This window comes from Chrysemys picta, chromosome 19, assembly GCF_011386835.1.
Source record: "Chrysemys picta bellii isolate R12L10 chromosome 19, ASM1138683v2, whole genome shotgun sequence".
NCBI lineage: Eukaryota > Metazoa > Chordata > Testudines > Emydidae > Chrysemys > Chrysemys picta.
In genome coordinates, this window is record NC_088809.1 from 13,690,591 (window position 1) to 13,712,591 (window position 22,001).

The 22,001-nt window shown below is 42.5% G+C and overlaps 1 protein-coding gene across 1 annotated transcript in view; it reads right to left on the reverse strand.

Annotated features, from left to right (window-relative positions):
* The window catches only part of GALNT17 (polypeptide N-acetylgalactosaminyltransferase 17), a 281,880-nt gene extending 261,435 nt beyond the window's left edge, over positions 1 to 20,445 (reverse strand). The window contains exon 1 of the mRNA XM_005283448.5: positions 19,109 to 20,445. Coding sequence (XP_005283505.1) covers positions 19,109 to 19,346 — 238 coding nt within the window. The 5' untranslated portion in view covers positions 19,347 to 20,445. The remainder of the gene's footprint in view (positions 1 to 19,108) is intronic.
* Positions 20,446 to 22,001: the final 1,556 nt, after the last annotated feature.

Genomic DNA, 22,001 nt, shown 5'->3' on the forward strand with positions numbered 1-22,001 from the left:
AAAATGGATTAAAATGTCTCCAGCTAAAAGACACACCGAGCTATTCCTACATTTACAGAGGCAAATTAGGTAACTGCACAAGCAAATGGGTGAGATGGACAATTTTGGGGTCAAAGTTTCAGCTTTTACTTTTGAAAATCTGGCCCAGAAAGTATACTGCAGGAAACAATGATTTGCCAGTCTTAAAACTGATTCCTTTCAGTGTAATAGTAAAAGTAATAATAATAGTAATATTTCTAGTTACTTTAAGACTTTTTTTTTAAAAAGATGAGCCAAAACAAAACACCCCCAAATTTTGGGCTGGTTCAGATTCGAGCTCCAGATCCGAATTTTGAAATTTGCCTCTAATGTCATAATGGGCCAATGCAAAATACAGTATCTGTATACCTGAGAGCTTTGTGGGTTTGAAATTTAGGCTTCAGTTTTGTTGCTTGCACTCATCTCTAGTATTTTAATTTTTCAATTTTTATGATTAGAAGGTTTGGTTGTGCTTCTGTCGTGGCTCATTATTAGCAAAAAGAACCCCTGAGCATACCGCGTATTTTAGCACAGCACTGTCTCTTCTCTGTGCGCTGAGCAGCAATTCTTCCTGTCATACATCATTAACAAGCTGCAATGATTCCAAAGAGCCACATAACCTTATCGCTGTGACATTAAAGAGACAAAAAAGGAACCGGGTCTATTTATGCTTTGGGATGTTGTTCTTTGGGCACTTGGACTGGCGTGAGTAGGTGGGATTGGATTCAGCAGGAGAAGGGGCATGGAGGATTGTGTCTCATCTTTTTATAGACTGCCACATTTAACACCCTGGCAGTATCTATAGCATCTAGCATTCTATTGGGCCTCACTTCTAAGCATAGTGGAGTCTAAGCTGCAAAACTCAGGCCTAAATGCAGATCCACACTTCGAAGCCCAAGTGCATTGAGTCCATCACAAAGATCGGGATCAAGCTATAGAGCACTGATCTGAAAAAGGTGATTGGAAAGTGTAATAAAAAAGCAGGTAGGTGAACTGCAAATAAACCATAAAAAGGACACGCCTTCTGGGCTAGATGGACTTCTTTTGTTCCTAGTATTTCCAATATTCTTAACTTCTGATTTCCTGATTTTCCTCTGAATGTGCCACTCTTCTTAATTAGGTTTTCCTTTAAGGTCATAAGCCTTAATTCTTCCTTACCACTTCGGCTCTTCACACATTTCCTTTTTTCTCTTCTGCAGTGAACTCTGCCTGCCTGTTTGAATTTAACATCAGTGGCCCAAGCAAAATGAGCACATGGTCTTGAACTAATTCTCCATGCACACTGGTCCACGTCACAAAAAAGCCCGGTCATAATCAACACCTAATTGGCATCCATGCTGGCCTTCCCAGGCATCAAAAGGACTATGGAGAATGAGCAATCTTTTCATTCCCTCTTGCACCAGAACAGATGAGAGCTTCACTGGTGAGGTGAGGAAGCTCACACTGCTACTGCCTGGCTGTATCTTCTAGTCAGTGAAAAAGAGGACTTCAGCTTTTAGAGCAGCCAGTCCAATCCAGCACATTTCACTAGCATTACATTCAACTGAAAATTTAAAAATAAAAAAGAGAAAGAGAAAAGGGAATCCTGAATCAGAATTCATCAGCGCTCACTGGACCCTCTCTCACAGGCTCAGCGTGGTTCTGAGACATAATCAAAGCTCATTAAAAGACTATGAGCTTTCTGGTACTGCAGTTCCTCTGCCAAGTCCGACTCAGTCTACTGTCACTAGGAAGCTGTACATGAAAAGACCATCTCATGAAAAACAGTAGGAGGTCGGTGCTTAATGCCAGCCTGAGAAAATAAGTGATACCATTGAATTCTCAGACAAAAAACAAACAAACTTGATTAACTTGAAGTTATGTTACTTACTGCAGAAATCCTAATGGTTATGAATGAGAACTACTGAGGATATTACAATAAATGAAAGCCAAGGATAAGAAAATATGGAAAAATCTAATTCAGATGATTATTCTAATACCGCAACATTTCATACATATAAATGTGAAAATTCACACTTGATTTTCCACCCGCCACCTTAACTCTGACCACCAAGACAGTACAAGACAAGTAACATAGCACTTCATTATTAAAGTTTTATTCAAATTGTTTCAATACAAAAAACACCACTATTCTACAACTGTCTTGTACTACATGACAAATATGTCCTTCATGGACTAATGCACACACATCTTTTGAATTGTGCAGAATATAAATATTTTAATCGTCAAATTAAGGAGACATGATACAAGAACTCTGTTTTCTAATTGATGTTAATGTAGATAAGATCTTTCTAGTGTATTGCTTGATATAAAATATATGGTTAAAAAATAACACACAATCCTTGCATTTATCGTCCTTGCACAACTTATTATAAAAACTACTGAATAATATAATGACATCTTAACCTTTCCCCTACCAAAAATCAAAAGGAAAATAGAGGTCAGAATCATGAAACATGAAATTTCACACCTAGATTTTTGTTAGAGAATGTATGGACTGCATGGATTCTAGAATCATTATTTATATTATCTTATGTTTACATTTCCATACATTATAATGCTGAGATTGTATTATTTGTAGAACCCTTGATATTGCTTTATTCTTTTGGTTGTTACTTACTGTAGCAATCTTAATTTTAAGTTAATTAAGTTTTTTGTCTGGGAATTTCCCTATGTAATAAAAATACAATAAAAAGAACATTCTTCAGGTTGCAAAGTCAGATTAATAACGTTCTTTTAACATTGTTTTATATGTGTAATTTCCTTTTTTTTATAAAGCAAACTGAAAAACCAGAAATTCCATCACTTGAATCATGTGCATTGCAATATAATGCTATCAGCAGGGTTGGAGCCTTTAGATACACCACAAAGACCTTTGCCATTTGAGCTGATGGAGTAACTGATAGCAGTCGTAAGCTTTCATCCTCTGTGTGGACCAGCACTAGCGGTGGAGAGAGACCCTGCCAGTGGATTTCACAGAAGTGTGCTGATAGCAGAGGTATGGTGAGACTCGGGAATTCTGGGTTCCATTCCAGGCTGTGGAGGCCAGTGTGCTATTGTTGGCACAGCTTCTTCTATTTGCCCCAAACTTGACCCCTTCTGCCCTGTCCCCGTCTTGTCTCTCCCCCACCCCTGGCTCCTTGTTTCAGGCCTATTTTCGTTGCCTACTCAGTCCCAGTCTCCACTCCTCAGGCTTCTCACCCCAGTCTCTTTGCCCTGGTCAGGGTTTGTTGTTCAATTCTCAATCTCCTCGACTCCCAGCCTCTTCCCTCCCTACACTCAGTTCCAGTCTCCTTGAACAGCCAGTCCCTGTTCCCCCTCCTGGCTCCTCATCCAATCTCTCTCACCTCCTCCCACTAGCTCCCAGTCCCACTCTCCTTCCCTGAGCTGCTCATCCAACAGCAGCTTCCTCCGTACTTCCTCCCTGGCTCCTTGTCTAGCCAGTGCCAGCCTTCCTCCTCTGCCAGCTCCTTGTCTGATCTCACTGTTCCTTCCACTATTCTATCATCTCCTTTTTTTAGTTGTGTGTGGAACAGCTATTCAGCTCTCCCCAAAAGTCACCTGTTGAACTGAGGCTTGATCTAAAGACCCTGAAGACTACTGAAGTCAATATGCCCTGACTCCATTAATATCTTTCACGTATAACACTGAACAGCCAGTAACTACATTCAGTCACTACCGACATGGGCCAAAGTATCACCGTAACAATCATTTGCCTGATCCCCCCTTAATCTGTCATGCTGAGTATTGATCAGCCGATAATGTGTTTGAATTTTGTCCTTCTTGTTTGAGTAGTTAACCAACCTATCCCCAAACCTTCAGGTTCAATTACCTACTTATCGCTCTGTGTATGCAGAGTTCTTCTTCTGAGCTTACTGACTGGTTTAGAAAACAGCTCTGACTCCTTAGGCATTACATACACACAAACCTGTCTTACCCAACTACCAACTTCTCTACCACCACCACCAAATCATAAATTTCCTTCATACAAACTGACATACAACAGAAACTTTCCAAACATTGAGCCAGGCCCCAAGCGTCCCCTATGCCCCAGTTGGTCAGGGAAAATAATGTTTCTGGAAGCAAAATAAGTCTCAAGAACCCGAGTGACTTCTTGGCAGAATTATGCCTTCAGGGCCCTTTTGACACCAGTGAAGTCATTTGATTTGGAAACGCTCACCCCTCCTGCCATCCACATTCCTCCCTCTCTCCCTTATTTTCTCATGTACACGTTTTTGCTCTATTAAGTCATCCTCTTCTGCATTCCTTCCTCACAACAACCCCAAAATACATTTAATAAAATAATTAAAACAAACAACAAAGACTTTTAAAACCACAACGGAACTAACATTACAGAGACAAGGTGGGCGAGATAATATATAAAATATATTACCTCACCCACCTTGTCTCCCTAATATCCTGGGACCAACATGGCTACAACAACACTACATACATGGAACTAACATGACATTTGCCAACCATCACTCTGACCATTCTGCATGGATGTTACAAAGTTCTCTAGTCCTCCTCCCTGCTCTTTTGTCTGTCTTATCTATTAGACCAGGGATAGGCAACCTCTGGCACACGTGCCAAAGGCAGCGCACGAGTTGATTTTAATTTTAAATGAAGCTTCTTAAACATTTAAAAAACCTTATTTACTTTACATACAACAATAGTTTAGTTATATATTATAGACTTATAGAAAGAAACCCTCTAAAAACATTAAAATGTATGACTGGCACGTGAAACCTTAAATTAGAGTGAATAAATGAAGACTCGGCGCACCACTTCTGAAAGATTGCTGACCCCTGTATTAGACAGTCAACTACTCAGGACAAGGACTGTCTCTTTCTGTTTGTACAGCATCTCGCATAAGGGAGCCCTGAACTGATTGGAGCCCTTGGGTACTACCTTAATAAAAATCAATAAAAATGACCATCAAAAAATTAGCTATACGTTCTGACTGTTTATCATGGTTACGCAGATGAGTGGTAACTGTTCCTCTTTCCCTTCCTTCCTTCTCCTGTCCCCTAACTCCCCCACTCCTGACATTATCCTCACCCTAATTCTGCCACTAATACAAAATATGTTCAGCCAACCACAGAACCCCAGCAGAAGCAAAACACGTAACTAACAAAACCTAGGTGGTTGTTACCAAGTTCATATGCTTGTATGTTACTTCCTGTCCCAACCCTTCATCTCTTTATGTCTTTTAATCAGTCATTTTTGACAATGGGACTCCAGCTCCTAAATCACTTAGAAGATCTTTTAAAAATTTTACCCTATGTGATTTAACCAAGGTCACACAGGAAATCTGTGGCAGAGCAGAGAACTGAATCCAAATCTTCCAAGTCAGCACCTTGACCACTGGACCATCCTTCTTCACCTTCGCTGGTGGACTGTGGAGCCTGTACCGAGTCAGGGAGACTCTCTGCAGGTGCAGCGGTTTGCCTGTGCATTGTACGTTGCAAGTTCGGGAGCTTAGCTTCTAATCCTTCAGGGAGAGAGACTATGGATGAAATCCTGACCCCACTGAAGTCAATGGCAAAACTCCCACTGACTTCAATGGGGCCAAGATTTCATGCTTTTTCGGTGTTTGTACAGTGCCTGGCACAATGGGCCCCATTCGAGTAATTTGGCCAGTACAATGAATGAATCATCATCATCATCATCATTTCCCTAACAATACACACATGAAAAAATAGAAGAAACGTTTAACAAAATAGGCTTTTTATAGTTAACAGCCTATTTTATGTCTCTTAGCACTTGGCTTATTGTATGAAAGGAGGTGACACAGTTGAAATATACAAAGGTCGACTAAAGTTATTTGAAAACCAATCATGGTAAATTAGCAAGCCCACAGCATCACTAAATGGCTTTTCATAATTTTCCCCCCTTAACTTTGTTTTTATCTTGAGAGCACAATCGAGCAATTATTTGTTAGTGGGAAGATAGTGTAGTAATTTGGCACAAACATAAATGCTTTCATGATTTAATTTCAAGTGCAACACTAGTAAAGACCCAGAAAGAAATTCTAATTGTTCCATTTTTTACATTAACATTTCACTTCATCTTTCTGTTCTGAAAACATCAACACCCACATAGGGAGGTTATGCTGATCAAAATGCTACACAAGAATCTAAGATTAAAACCAGAGCAAAATAAGTTCTGCAAACAGTCATGCAAGAGACCTGGATTTGATTCCCAGGCCTGGCCACTCACTCTCCAGACTGAGAAAATACTTAACCTAAGCTAATAGGGATACCTCTGGTCAATGGTTCATATCTGGATTATTCAATTATCAATGGTGTATTATGATTTTGCATTATGGTAGCACCTAGAGGCCCCCAACCAAGACCAGGGGCCCATTGTGTTCAGCACTATACAAGCTCTTAACAAGAGAGAGTCTCTGTCTTGAAGACCTTTCCATCTAAAGAGACCAACAACAACAACAAAAAGAGAAAAGAAGCCTTATCATCCCCGTTGTACTCAGAGAACTGAGGCAGAGAGAGATTAAGTAACATGCCCAAAGTCATAACGGAAATCTGTGGTAAGGCTGGGAATTAAACCCAGATCTCCTGAGTTCAAGTGCAATGCCTTTACCACAGGACCATCCTTCCTGTTAACTATGGAACCACTGGAGTTGGACAGATTTAAAAATAAATAAATAACCGTACACCGTAAGGGGAAGGAGATAGGTTGTAGAAAGGTGGAGGCAATGAAAGGTGAGAGAAACTGAGGTATTGAGAACTCCTTCATTACTTCAGTGCAGAATGCTGAGATGCTGTACACTGGTCCTCACTGTGCTGAGAGTTAAGCAATAAGATGATGCTACACCATATCAGAGTATTGCACATCTTGTGACCAACTACCCAAGTCTGGAAATAATCCCAGCACAACACACACTCGGCTCTGGCTTTTAGGAAAGCCTGAATTTTCACCCACCAGCAGCTGTGACAATATTCTGCCATGACACTGTAGGCCAGAACAACTAGAATGGTCCCCTTCTTTAAAAAAAATAGCCCTTAGCAAAAGTTAACATGGACTGTTCCACCACGTTGCAGATACTGAGCAGCTACAATTATTTCCTAGTTCAAGTACAGATGAATATGCAGTATCAGATCCCTCCGGCAGGCTGACTAGTGGGGCCAGGTACCAGAGTGATATGCACAGAATAAGTACCTACGAGACAGATCCACGGGCCACTGTGTTATTTATTTAGTAAAGGGGAAATGCAGACCTTACATTTTAAAGCAGCCATTGCAAAGCCTAGGGGAGGCGAAGGATCTCATTTAATTCAACCCACTCCTAGTTTTAAGGATCTCTCTTCCTTGCAACTCCCACTGACAGAAATGTAAAAGCTATTGGACAGCATCAGGAGTTGAGTGTGTAATTGCCCAAGTACCGCATGGGCTCTTCACCCCAGTTTGCACTTTGCTTTAATTTAACCTTCTACATAGAGACTCTTGTCACTTCATTACCACATTATTTTTAAAAACAACAAGGAGTCTGGTGGCACCTTAATGCTTCCTCAGCTCTCGTCCCCTAGTGTCCCTCTTCTACTTGCGCTACATTGATGACATCTTCATCATATGGACCCACGGAAAGGAGGCCCTTGAAGAATTCCACCTGGACTTCAACAATTTCCACCCCACCATCAACCTCAGCCTGGACCAGTCCACACAAGAGATCCACTTCCTGGATTTCACAACCCAGTGAAAATAAGTGATGGTCACATAAACACCACCCTATACCGGAAACCTACTGACCGCTATACGTACCTACATGCCTCCAGCTTCCATCCAAGACACATCACACGATCCATTGTCTACAGCCAAGCCCTAAGATACAACCGAATTTGCTCCAACCCCTCAGACAGAGACAAACACCTACAAGATCTTTATCAAGCATTCGTAAAACTACAATACCCACCTGGGGAAATGAGGAAACAGATTGACAGAGCAAGACGGGTACCCAGAAATCACCTAATACAGGACAGGCCCAACAAGGACAATAACAGGACACCACTGGCCATCACATACAGCCCCCAGCTAAAACCTCTCCAGCGCATTATCCACGATCTACAACCTATCCTGGAAAATGATCCCTCACTCTCACAGACCTTGGGAGGCAGGCCAGTCCTCGCTTACAGACAACCCCCCAACCTGAAGCAAATACTCACCAGCAACTACACACCACACCACAGAAACACCAACCCAGGAACCTATCCCTGTAGCAAACCTCGTTGCCTACTCTGTCCCCATATCTACTCTGGCAACAGCATCAGAGGACCCAACCACATCAGCCACAGCATCAAGGGCTCATTCACCTGCACATCCACTAATGTTATATATGCCATCATGTGCCAGCAATGCCCCTCTGCCATGTACATTGGCCAAACCGGACAGTCCCTCCGCAAAAGAATAAATGGACACAAATCGGACATCAGGAATGGTAACATACATAAGCCAGTAAGTGAACACTTCAATCTCCCTGGTCATTCTATTACAGATTTAAAAGTCACTATCGTTGAACAAAAAAACTTCAGAAACAGACTTCAAAGAGAAACAGCAGAACTAAAATTCATTTGCAAATTCAACACCATTAATCTGGGCTTGAATAGGGACTGGGAGTGGTTGGCTCATTACAGAAGCAGCTTTTCCTCTCCTGGAATTGACGCCTCCTCATCTATTATTGGGTGTGGACTACATCCACCCTGATTGAATTGGCCCTGTCAACACTGGTTCTCCACTTGCGAAGTAACTCCGGCTCTCCATGGGTCAGTATATAATGCCTGCATCTGTAACTTTCACTCTATGCGTCCGAAGAAGTGAGGTTTTTACTCACGAAAGCTTATGCCCAAATAAATCTGTTAGTCTTTAAGGTGCCACCAGACTCCTTGTTGTTTTTGTAGCTACAGACTAACACGGCTACCCCGATACTTGACATTATTTTTAGATAATTGTCACTGTAATGTCAGAACATGGGTCGATGGCTATTAGATTTATTGCCAGAACTAGCAGCAGATGTGTCAAGAAGATAGAAAGTGTATGACAGTTTGTTGAGAAAATCTGACAACAGGGAGTTGGGGTTATAAAATATAGTTGCCTGTACTGACAAAACTGTTTAGGAAAAATAACATAGCAAAACTAGAATACATTACTAAAGCTAAATCACCACAGTCCACTTGTGGTGATGTTTTATGGGGATACACTTGGAAGAGGTCTTCACAGATTTTCTTAAAGACCTCTCGCATGGCCAGATTATAACATACTGGCCTTTCACCTCTAGAAACCATCACTCAAATGCTGGCTCCAAGAACACAATAGTAATGTGTGGTGGTCTCGTTCATATCTTTGTTTATGCACAAGACAAAACTAGCTCCCAATTTGGCTTGATTAATAGTCATTGCTCAAGAAATGCCACGACTTGACACAGCTGCGGGTATTGTAAATTAAGACTCTAGATGTAAGTTAAGGCCCAGCAGTGCAGACAAGCAATGCTTACAAATGTCCACTTCAATTTTCTCTTATGTTTTGTCTTAGTAAGAGATCGCATGGTCCAATGGACAGGCCACTAAAAAGGGGCCCAGAAGACTTGGATTGTACACCCAACTCTATCACTTCCCATAAAGGGATTCTCTCTTATGATGTGTTTGTACAGTACCTATCACAATGGAGCTTTGATCTGGGTTAGAGCTTTAAAATAATACTGTAATACAATTAATAATTAGAGGGTTTTTTTCAAAAATGCCTAAATGAGTTTGGAGCCTAGATCCCATTTTCAGAAGGGACTCAGGCATGTAGAAGTCTAAATCCCATTAAACCTCAATGGGACTTAGGCTCCTAAGCCACTCGGGCACTTTTGAAAGTGTTCCCATGTATCTAAACTTTTGCTGATGTGCATCCAGATTAATATTCAAGAATATCCTACTTTGTCTGTGACCTAGTCACTGCTGCTACAGCTCATGATCCGTGTGTTGTTTCTCCGTGATGAATGTGTTACCGATTTATTACTCATCCGTTGCCAGCATCAGAGAATATTCGGATAATAATGCCAAACAATAATTGAAAACAAAATTATCTATCAGTTCCTTGTCAACCTGGTTGTCATCCAAATGTCACATTAACTTCTAAACTGACAGACTATCAGAAGACTAGTCTTTTAACTCTATTATTCCTTTAAGAAGTATTTATTTTTATCATTCTGTGATAGATATCAGACTTCCTTTAGATGTTCCTGATAAGAAGAATTTACTTTAAAGTCAACAGCTCTCATGTTGCCTCAGGGGATGAGTGAAGTCTATAAAAACTGTTATCCTACAGTTTAAAAGTTGGAATTTCAAAAGGTGCCTACAGGATTAGGATGTACAATTTCCATTAATTTAATGGGAATTGGGGATCCAAATATCCTTAGGCACCTTTTGAAAAAACTCAGCTTTAGTGTTTATTATGGAGTTACAACATTATGCTTTATGTGGACAGTGGTTTTCTGGGATACGTGAGGAATATCCTGTAATGGCAGACCACACCGTTTTTAGTAAGACTTGACAATCTAATCATAGGCATATTATCTCTGATGGGGGTACATGGTAGACTGTATTATTTGGAACGGGGTATGCAGCCTAAAAAGTTTGAAAATCACTGCTATATGAGATACCAGAGTCATTTCACATGTGGGGGGGTGTGATAGCTCAGTGGTTTGCGCATTGGCCTGCTAAACCCAGGGTTGTGAGTTCAATCCTTGAAGGGGCCATTTAGGTAACTGGGATAAAAATCTGTCTGGGGATTGGTGCTGCTTTGAGCAGGGGGTTGGACTACATGACCTCCTGAGGTCCCTTCCAACCCTGATATTCTATGATTCTATGATAAGCACAGCATAGGGGTGAGGGGAAAATCAAAGTTTCTCATATACCACTGCGTGACAGCTATTGGTGAAATTTCACAATTTAGCAGCAGCATCCACCATATCATTCTACATAATTACTCATAACCCCATTTTCCATACCTATGGGCCTTACCCAACAAGATCATCCCCTTACGAAGAGTTCTTTTGACATAACTTGTGAGTAAAGCTTTTCTGGATTGGGCCCTTGTTCCTTATAAACAGCATTTCCTCATCCTTCCCTCTTTGCTTTTATCTGTTTATCTTAAATCAAAGAATCTTTCATCCCTTTAGTGGTATATTACTTATCCATTAGGAAATCTGAATGTAACTACTCTCTGTGGGTGCCACACTGCTTCATACCAGTAATAGCTGATGGATCTGATGGTAATCGGTTTTTGTTTACATATACAGTTGTCATAGTCAGTAGTTAGCTAATGTTTGTAAAGTACTTTAAAGATAAGTGCTAGAAGTGTCAAGCATTATTATGCTCTGTAATATGTGATCAAATTCACATTTCTTTAAAGTATTTTAAATGAGTGCCATTTTAAAAAGACAAAACTATATTTCAGTAAAATCATCTAAAAGGCCACATTTCAAAAAGTGCCTCAATTTTGCATATGCAGTCCCCACAAGTTTCATGTGCAAATTGGGTAAACAGCTAACTGTGCAATTTGCTGTTTGCTCGCACCAGTTTGGATCTGAGTGTGTGCAAATTATTGCACATGCAAAGTTGGAGATATACATTTAATGGATGCTTTTTTGCAAAATATGGCCCTACATTATTCAATTGGAAAGTAGTTTAAAGCTCTAATTTGCTTTTTAACATTTGTATAATACCGATTTGCCTTTGTGCATTTCTTCCAGATAGGGGGCAACTAACTTCACTGGTCAAGTTCACGTTCCTTTTTAGTCAATTTCACGTCCTACACTGGCACAAGGGTGCAGTTTGAGATTTTAACACTGCAGAGGGATGTTTACTCTTAACATTCAGAGATGCGTATATTAAAAAGAGTTTAAAATAATTTTTATTTCTATTACATTTTGTAAAATATCCATTTTGTTTTTACAAACAAACTCTTAAATGTTGGGCCTAACATGAGTTGGGGTGTCCCAGTAGAGCGTTTGTCAGTATTCTCGGAAACATTTGGCTCAGTGAACAGAACTTTTTTATATTAATCAATTATTTTTTCACTGCTGAGGGCTCTGTTCAGCAGCTTGCTGACCACCTTCACTCCCACTAATGTCAAGCACTGAACAGCTTACTGCATGGATCCATTTGTGTAAATCAAACAGAAAGCACTAGACAGAACTGGTTGTTCAGAACTGATACTCATTGAACCTGCTAATAACAGAGATGGTTTCTAACACTCCCAACTTTAGGGATGTTCAGATCAGGATCTTAATTCTGGGCCTGTCTGTCTACATACTTACATGGCCCTGATTATTAAAGTATCTGAGCACCTCACAATCGTTAATGGATTTTATCCTTAACACTCCCATTGTGAGGTAGTGAAGTATTATCCCCATTTTACACACGAAGGACTGTGGCACAGGCTGGACTAAGTGGTTCACACAGGGAGCCTGGCTGAGAAAGAAATATACCCTGGTTTCCTGAGTCCCAGTTCAGTGGCCTACCCACCAGACCATCATTCATTCCTACTCTCAAATGGTCATGTATGTATAGTTAGCGAACTGTTTGTATATTGATTTAATAGCCTCTGACTTGTGCCACAGTTTCAGGGTAACTTCACTTGTACTCCCACTTTGTGACCCCTTGACGACAGCCCTTAAAAGCTTCCCGTTCCCAGCCATCATCTCTCTGGGGCAGAGACCTGCGTGTCACTCCTGACCGGGGTTTTAAGGCTGAACAGCTCCCTGCACTGCGATATCCCCAGCAAGCCAGTCTGCCTAAAAATGCCAGCGCCTGTGCTTTACTGTCTCTCTGAGGGCTATGAACAGCATATTGCCAGCAGTGACAAGATATCACACAGCTCCTTCTAAGCAGGCACATTTGTTTTCAGGTAAAAGCATTACAGAGAAAACATACAAACCTATAAGGGTGGGTTCCCCTTGGACAGCAGGTTCTCTCTGATTGATGGATCAGAAAGAAGACTCTGAGTCTGTCTAAACTTTGGCCATTTATCCTGTTGTCTGTTTGTCTCTGGAGAATCCAGTTTAAACCAGTATACGCAAGACACTCCAGGAGGCGGAAGCTCTCTGGGAGGAGTAGGGGCTTACAACCTAACTGATTTGCTTGAAACAGCACCAACTGTTTTTAGTTCCTGGAGCAGCTGTGGTAGCCCTCTCTAATGGAGTAGAGCACAAACATACATAAGTTGTGTTTACACGTCACACGGTACAGCAGCTCAGCTATGCCATTGCAGCTGAGTCAGTGTAGAGCCCTAGTGGACACCAGTGGTCACCAACCCGGCGATCGCAATTGACTGGCAGAGGCTCCAGATTCCAGCCCAGAGCCCCCTCTGCACCAGCCAAGAGCCCCCTCCTGCACCAAATTCCCTCCCAGAACCCACATTCCCTCACCGCCTCCTGCACCCCAATCCCCTGCACCAGCTCGGAGCCCCCTCCTGCACCAAACTCCCTCCCAGAGCCCGCACCCCAACACTCTGCCCCAGCCTGGAGCACCCTCCTGCACCCAAACTCCCTCCCTGAGCTTGCACCCCTCACTCCTGCACCCCAACCCTCTGCCCCAGGCTCAGCCAATGCACACCCCACAGTTAAGAATGTTACATTGATTTGTGACAATCCTGAAGGATTTTGGATCTATAAACCACAAATGACACTAATAAAAAGTAAAATTCATGAAATGTCCAGTGGATTCTATGAGATTAGGTGCAGTGTGACCCCTGCACCCAAACTCCCTCCCAGAGCCTGCACCCCCTCCTGCACCCCAACCCCCTGCCTCAGCCTGGTGAAAGTGAGTGAGAGTGCAGGAGAGCGAGCGACAGAGGGAGGGGGGGAATGAAGTAAGCGGGACAGGGCCTCGGGGAAGAGTAGATCCTGGATAAAAGTGAACTTGTGCATAAAAAGGTTGGTGACCACTGGTGTAGACACTCACCACAGCAATGGAAGAGGTTTTCCCACCACTGAGATTAATCCACCCCTCGGAGAAACGGTAGCCAGGTCAAAGGAAGAATTCAGAGAATCTCAAGATTGCATGGGAAGTCTATGGCTGAGGTAAGAATTGAATGCTTTCTACTGAGTCCCTATCCATTAGACCATCCTCCTTAACCTATGTTTTTTATGGGTGCACATACAGAGACACACTCTCTCTCTCTCTCTATGAAGGTGAGTTCACACTGCAAAGTTCCGATATTTCTGTATGAACTTCCACAACTTTTGAGGCTATTTGGGCCACAACCATTGCTAAATTTTATGTAAATGTAGAAGCAGAGAGAGAGAGAGATTAAGTAGGAGTAAAAAAGAAAATTGCAAACATTAACTGAAATAAAAGCCACAGGTTCCTTTCAGCAGTATTCACAACCCTTTCATTAGCTTTTTCTGCACATTTGCAGTATAAAGAAAACATTTGCTTATTAAAAAAAAAAAAGACTGCAGAACTTAAAAGTCTCTCAAATACTCTTACAAATGTATATATTCCCCAAAATATCCATGGGGGGAGAGAACATGTGGCCACACTTTTGGAAGTTCTTTGATAGTATAGGAGTTATCTGATAAGTGGGCAAGAAAACACACACACACACACACACACACACACGACTTGTGTGATGAATCACACAGTAGGAATAGAAAATCAGAAAGAGCAATACTTATGGCAAATAGTTCACAAGCAAGCCGCAGGCTGAAATATGTTTACTGACTAATTCTGAACAAACAAATTTGTAAAGATCTAAGTCTGCTCATGGATAATTTGAGAACAACAAAAAGGGAATGAATTAATCAAATCTACCCTTTACTATGAATAGTTACTAAGCTGTAATACAATACTGCACACACACACACAATTCATCTGACTGGCAGTCTGGAAAAGGTCAGCGTTCCAAGGGCTAAATTACATAGTGGCTTGTGCTGCGCCGAACATAAGAAGCAACACCACTTCCACCCAGCCTCAGCCATGTGTAACATCTGCAAAGCAAGGCCAAGTAGGTTCTCACTGTCTCACCAATTTTAAGCTGCAGTTTACATTTTCAGAAACCCGCATGGTCTCTCCTGTTCCTATTGGTCTGCAAAGTCATTTAAGACAGCAGTTCTGGTTCATGTCAGAGAATCCCAAGGTCTCGCAGGAAAGTCTAAGAACTGAATGTTTTCTACTGAGTCCTTATCCACTAGACCATTCTCCCTAAGCCTGCACGTCTGGGCTGGCTCTTCAACCCGTGCATAAAGAAATGTCCATTGTGGGCAGGGGAGATGTGGTGTTGGTTACAAAATGTCATTACTAATCAAATATTAATTCTGTAGCACAGTGCAGTTATCAGACTGTCAGCACAGAATTCCATTGATTCTGTCTTTAAGGCCAACATTCACCAAAAAAATTTTCAAAGGAGAGATGGTGGGTGCACAGCTTGGCTGGCATTTCTGACCTGCTTTATACCAGATCTTGCAACAATTGGAAACACAGGAATGGTCATACTAGATCAGAATAATAAGAAGCTTATATTTACACAACAAAGCTTTATAAATGGTGCACTTATTTAGGAATCGCTTATCCACCACTGAAATGCAGCCAACTCTGAGTGCAACATAGCAAAGTAGAACAGCACACAACAGTTTAGACTTAACTTATCATTATTATCTGTATTACCTTAGCACCTAGAAGCCGTAGTCATGGACAGGGTTTGCCCAAACACCTCCTACTTCCTCCAACCAGACGAAGCTATAGGAGAAACACAGGGTTCCCTCAAAGGTAGAGGAAGCTACATTCTGTGATAGTTGAAATTTGGCACAAAACATAACATCAAGGCCTCAGGCAAATTATAAAATACAATGTTAATGGGTACGGTGAAAGAAGAATTTCACTGGCTGATGGATTTTGTAGAGAGCTATTCTAAATGCATGGATTAGGGCCTGCGAGCCAGTTGTCACCAAAATCCAAATTTTAAATACTAAAAGTAAAAAAAAAAAAAAAAGAAAAAGCACAAGTTATACTAGACACCTGCACATCTCAAGTTGGTACTACAGTAGAATCTCAGAATTACGAATACCCTAGTTACAAACTGACCAGTCAACCACCAACCTCATTTGGAACCAGAAGTACACAATCAGGCAGCAGAGACAATAAAAAATACTGCACAGTACAGTACTGTGTTAAACGTAAACTACTAAAAAAATGTAAAATTTAAATTTTTTTTGACAAGATAAGCAAACCCTTTCTGTGCTAGTTTCATTTAAAAGCAGCATATTTCTTCTGCATAGTAAAGTTTCAAAGCTGTATCAAGTCAATGTTCAGTTGTAAACTTTTGAAGAATCATAATGTTTTGTTGAGAGTCATGAACATTTCAGAGTTACGAACAACCTCCATTCCCAAGGTGTTCGTAACTCTGAGGCTCTACTGTAGATCTTCAGTCTTGGTAACTCTTTCTCTTGTGAATGGAATTAATTTTAACTCCGAATTTAGACATGGCGAAATTCTCCCACAGAGGAGTTGTTCCATCTTCCTCGGGATCATCAGCTGCAAGGATGATTTGGGCACATCTCACTACTTCCTGCAGTGGCAGAGGACAGGCGCTAGAGAGTGTTGGTGTTTCCTATTTTCTTTATCTTTCTCATTCACCCAGGTCTAATCACATGCCTTGCTGAAGCACAAAGCTTACATACAGTATTCAGTGGACAGTGAGCGAAAGCAAAATTAACAGAAATAAATGTTAGGGGAACCCCAAAATACACTTGATCAACACCCCTAACTTACACCACAGTTAAACTTGAGCCTATTGTTCAGCCAGACTCATCAATATTGCTATAGACTGCACGTGTAATGGCCATATAGATAAGTAGCTTCCTTCATGCTCTTGAGTTACAGTCCACCCAGGAAATAATTTGTGGTTTGGACAAACATATTGATTCCATCCCTTCTCATAGCGTTTAAGTGCATGGCAGCATTGTCCAGCACCAGGCTGTCTCTTACCCTACATTCCAAATGCACACCTGCTGGGAGTGTACTACAGAGATGGCCTATTGAGACCTAGGAAGAAAGGCACCTCTTGCACTCAATGGTGTGTTGGGGGAATCAATAGGCACCAAAATGTCTAGTTTGCACCCTCAAGGATTGGCCAAAAGTAGGGAGTCCTACAGCTCCCCTGCTCTCAGTCCTAAGGAAAAGAGGAAAAACTTCTGATGAACTCACACTTTCTATTTCTGGGACCACTAGGAGACAATGCCAACCAAGGTCTTGTTTTCAGCTTCCTTGCCAGGTACTGCAGGTAATGTTATATATTACACCAGAGTAATCAGATTTAATTTTACCAAACATTTTTATAGCACTATCATTTAGATACACTATATCCCAGCTTTCCTTTTCAATTCCTTTCAGTTGCCATAGTCGAACTGACCACTGATGTACCTAGCTGAGCATCTTGACTCTCACGGTGGCTAATGTCAGCACTCAATTATGTAGTACTCTACAGTGTGTGTACAGTGCCTAGGAAAACCTCTCACTAAGGCTGCTAGGTGCTACCTCAATGCACATATTTAATAAATAAGAATGATAGTGGTGGCTGGTTGTTATGCTAAAGATCGAGGACTGATATCCCACAGCTTTTTTAAAATAAATATAACTGCAGACTGTCTTATTTACAGACATGCCTATTCCTTTCTGAAAACTATTAAATTGTTTGCCCCGCTATCTTGCAGCAATGCATTTCCCAGGTTCATTATACCGAATAGTATAGAATCTTGTTATCCTTTTACTTCACTCCTCACATTGCCACGCAACACTGTTTCAACTGCTTCTGTTGGATAACACTGGGATTTAGATTAGGTGTCATCCACCTTTACAAGCAGGAAATTCTTCTCACACACGTGTATGGAGTAGCAATGTAAAATGAGCCGTTCTCAACTGGCTTAGTGCATCTCAATTTATACAACACCGTTCCCAAACCCAGAGATTGACTATGATTATAACTGAAGACAAAACACCAGCATATGCATGCTGCATTCCAGTATATGCCTAGCATCCACTGTATAGTATTGCCATCAGTAATAGTTCTGAGTTAGTACACAAATGCAATTCACAAGGTGCTCAGTTCAACAGTACAGAATCATGCCTTAGTTCACTATTCAAGAATCAGGGGAGGGAAGAACATACCGACATTACAGAAAATATTAACGATGTTAATTTTGCAATATTAAAATCTATTGTCTTTAAACCCACAGAGACTGGAAGCTTCAAATGGGTTGAGTGGAAGCTCTGAATCACGTTGCTACTAGTGAATCTATGGGGAACACTTAAAAAAATAGCTCTTCACTCTGTGTTTTAATTAGATATCTCACCTAGATGTCTTACATCTCTACAACGTTTCTGTATCCCACATGGCATCTTTAAGCTCCCTTTCTACATCTCCAAACTATTGAACCTGGTGAGATTTTAATAGGAATCCCTGCACTGTGCTATAAAGAGAAGCATTACTTGAGGTTTTAATTAGCATCTGTCAAGGCTGAGCCATAGGAAATGTTGAATTGTTTGTGTAACTTATTACAGAAAAGTGCATTTACTGTCTGGCTGTCTGCACTTGGATGACGCAAAATGCTTTAGTCTTTTGAACCCTCTCACCCCACGCCAGCTCCCCGAAAGTTTTTAAAAAATAGCAAACAACAAATTTCTGGTGGTAAAAAGCCATTTCCTCAATCAATACACAGCATGCTTCTTCAACCCTATATTTGGCTGCTGAACTAGTTTCTGATCTCCTGAGGAAAAAGTCATGATGGTATAATTTCCTGACCGGAACAACAAAACAGAGAGCAAGCATTATGTTATTACACATTCCTCCCATTCAGTGCAAGGTACCTGCAATCTTTTAAGAACCTAATATAGCTTAGAAATTAGAGACTACACTGATTCACCCAGTTATGTCTCCTAAAGATACAGCTTGCCTGAGAACTCAGAAAAGATAGGTAAGTAGCTCTCTACTTTTGCTAACTTCAAGAATCACTGCTCTCTATTATATTTTTATTTGTATTTCCAAGTATGGCTGTGCCCCAAAGGTATCAAAAGAATGACAGCAATTCCTACCATTTAGCTGCCTGTAGACTATATCTTCTAGAAGGGAGAGCCTTTTCAGTACTGCATCCTGGATAGGGCTGATGCCATGGGCTGTCAAGTTGGCCACTTCTGCCCTGGGATGGATTTCATGGAAGGAATCCCCGCTCTTGACAGTGATGGGTCTACACTTGGCCAGAAAGAGGACAAAGCCAGCCACTGCAATCAAGTTCAACACCAACAGAACTTTGACTCGCCGCAAAGAAGCCATCAAACTCCCAGTGTGGCCACTTCAGCTGCTGCTTGGCAAATGAGGGGCGGCGCGTGTGGAGCCTCCTGGCTAGGGACGCAAAGGTGGCTTGGGATGGGAGGTGGCTGCAGGTGTGAGCACATCCCACGTCCCCGTGAGGAGCTGTCTCAAGTCCAAGCAGCGAGCGTGCAGGACAAGTCGCAGCAGCAAAGCTGGGGGTTATGGACCGGCACCGGCTCAGGACGCCTTCCTAGTGCCCAGCAGGTGCAGAAGAGATGGAGAGAACAATTCGGGTGCTCTAGCCGCGGCGTCCGGAGGGGAAATGTCCCCGGGATGGGGAAGCCAGCGCCGCAACTCCTGGTCCCCGTAATGCTGCGCCCCAGTTATTCTGCACAGCTCAGGCTCCCAGAGCCGGCCAGCTTCCCGGGGACGGGCTGGGCTGCAGGAGTCGATCCCCGCAGGGTTGGCACAGGGTGTCCTTCATGCCAAACGGCAACTCCGGAATGAATGTGGCTTTCAAACGCGGGGGGGGGTTGGTTTTTCCTCCCCTCCCTTTAAGTCATTCGCTAGATCAATCCAGGCGGAAGGTACCCCCAGCCCCGCTCCATCCTCCCCCCTGTATCCCTGCAGCAGCAGGAGTTCTCTCAGGGGACAGGGGGCCAGGGAGGGGAAGGAAACAGAGACTCCGGTGTAGTTTCCCTCTCAGCCGGTGCACGGCGGATCTCCCGGCCCGGAGCAAGTCAGTCACCATCCTACGCCTCCTTTTAGCACCGTCATCCGGCTACTCCGCGCTGGGGAGGCGCAATCGCTGCAAATCACGCCGGGAAATGGACGCTGCGGCAAAGGCGCCCCCTTGGCCAACTCCAGCCTCGCCCCCCTCCGCGGGGCGCACAGGCGCGCAGGCAAGGTGGGGCTCCCCCGCTCCCCCGGCCCCCCATCACCGGCTGCACGCAGGGGCGCTAGGCGGGTGGCAGGCGCAGGGCATGGGGGCTGCGCTTAGTCAGGTCCCAGGCACGCTTTGGGGCCGAGGTCGGGAGCCGCGGCTCGCTCTCGCCTCTGGATTGCCCTGGCTGGGGGCTGCGGGTGCCTGAGCGGAGGAGACCATCCCTCCTGTGTGCCTGAGTCCCCGGTGCATGCCTGGGAAAGGGTTAGAAGGAAAATCTGGGCTGGAGAAAGGGGATGTGTTGCCTGTTTGTACTATATGGGCGAGTGGGAGGCTGCTGGGTGGGTATGGAAATAAGTGTGTGTCTGTGGCTCTGTCCCTGCGGGGGGGGGGGGGGGGAGGGTGAGGGTTAGCTCCAGCCTATTTTTTAAAATAAATTATTGCCCTGACCTTGCCTTCCTCCCACTACATTGATCGAGAAGAGCAAAGTCAGGGAAACTAAGTCACAGTTCCGGTTCCTCCAAAGCCACACTTAAAGAGGGGTATTTCATCTAGCCAAGGTATCAGAAGTGACTCCAGTTCTGTAGTCAGCCCTGCCTAGGAGTCCATCCTTGTTCAGTCCACTTTGCTTTTCCCAGCCTTAGACCTTTGCATTTTCTTTTAATGCACAGTTAAGTTGGGTGACACCCCTTCCTTTCTTAAAAATAATCTGCAGAGTGCTGGTCAGATAGAGACTTAGATTTGGCTTTAAAACAGCAGCATGTGCACCAAAGTCATTCAAACTCAGAACAGACATTTGAATAAAAATACTTCCAAAATATTGTTAAAAAAACAGGCAAACCAAATTAATAAATGTTCAAAATATATACAGGCCAGATCCTCAATTGGTGTAGCTCCATTGAAATCAACAGATCTACGCTTATTCAGAACAATTGACGGTTGGGCCCATACAGAGAGAACTCTGAGTTCATGCATTTTATCTTTACATAGAGGCAGGCCTGAAGGTATTTTTCAGGGTTTTTGTTTGTTTGTTTTGTTTTGTTTTTGTTTGCATCAGACTGGGAAAGTTTCTCATCTTTATAACAAACAGTGGCTGTTTAAAAAAACAGAGTGACCAAAAGCCACCTTTCCCCTAATTAGAAACAAGTGACCATAACATTCTGATTCTCATAATAATAAAAAAAATTACCTTGGATTAATATAACACAAAATTATATAATAGCAGGATAATGATACGTATTGAGAGAAGGGGAAAAACACTCAGGTGCGTACACACAAACTTACCATTAAAACACACACACGGCTTTCTGTGTTTTGTTAATGTGATGACCCTTAATCCAGATCTGGAGAGAGTTGTTGGATCTTCAGATCTCCATGTTTCTGCCTCAGAACATAGGGATGGAACAGACCAGCTCTTGAGGCCCCTGCCAACCCTAAGTTTCTATGATGTTATGTTCATTCAGTCGTTAACCTTTCTGGAGGAAAGTCAGGAAGGGTAGCAACTGGAATAATGGATTTAGTGATGTTGACACTTGACCGCTAGTCAATAGCTGGAGACCACCGTGGAACTTCACATTGTCCACTCAACCCTCTTCGGATTGGAAGCCACTGGGATGGGTTTGAAATAAATACCTAGAAGATGGAGGTGAGGGGTTAATGGAATGGTAAAATTCTTCCAGTGTAAGACTCCATAAGCCGTATTTCAATGCCTATAATATTTTATCCCAAAATCATGAACTCTTAAGAGGACAAACCCATATAGTTACATCTGTCATTATTGATCCATTATTGAT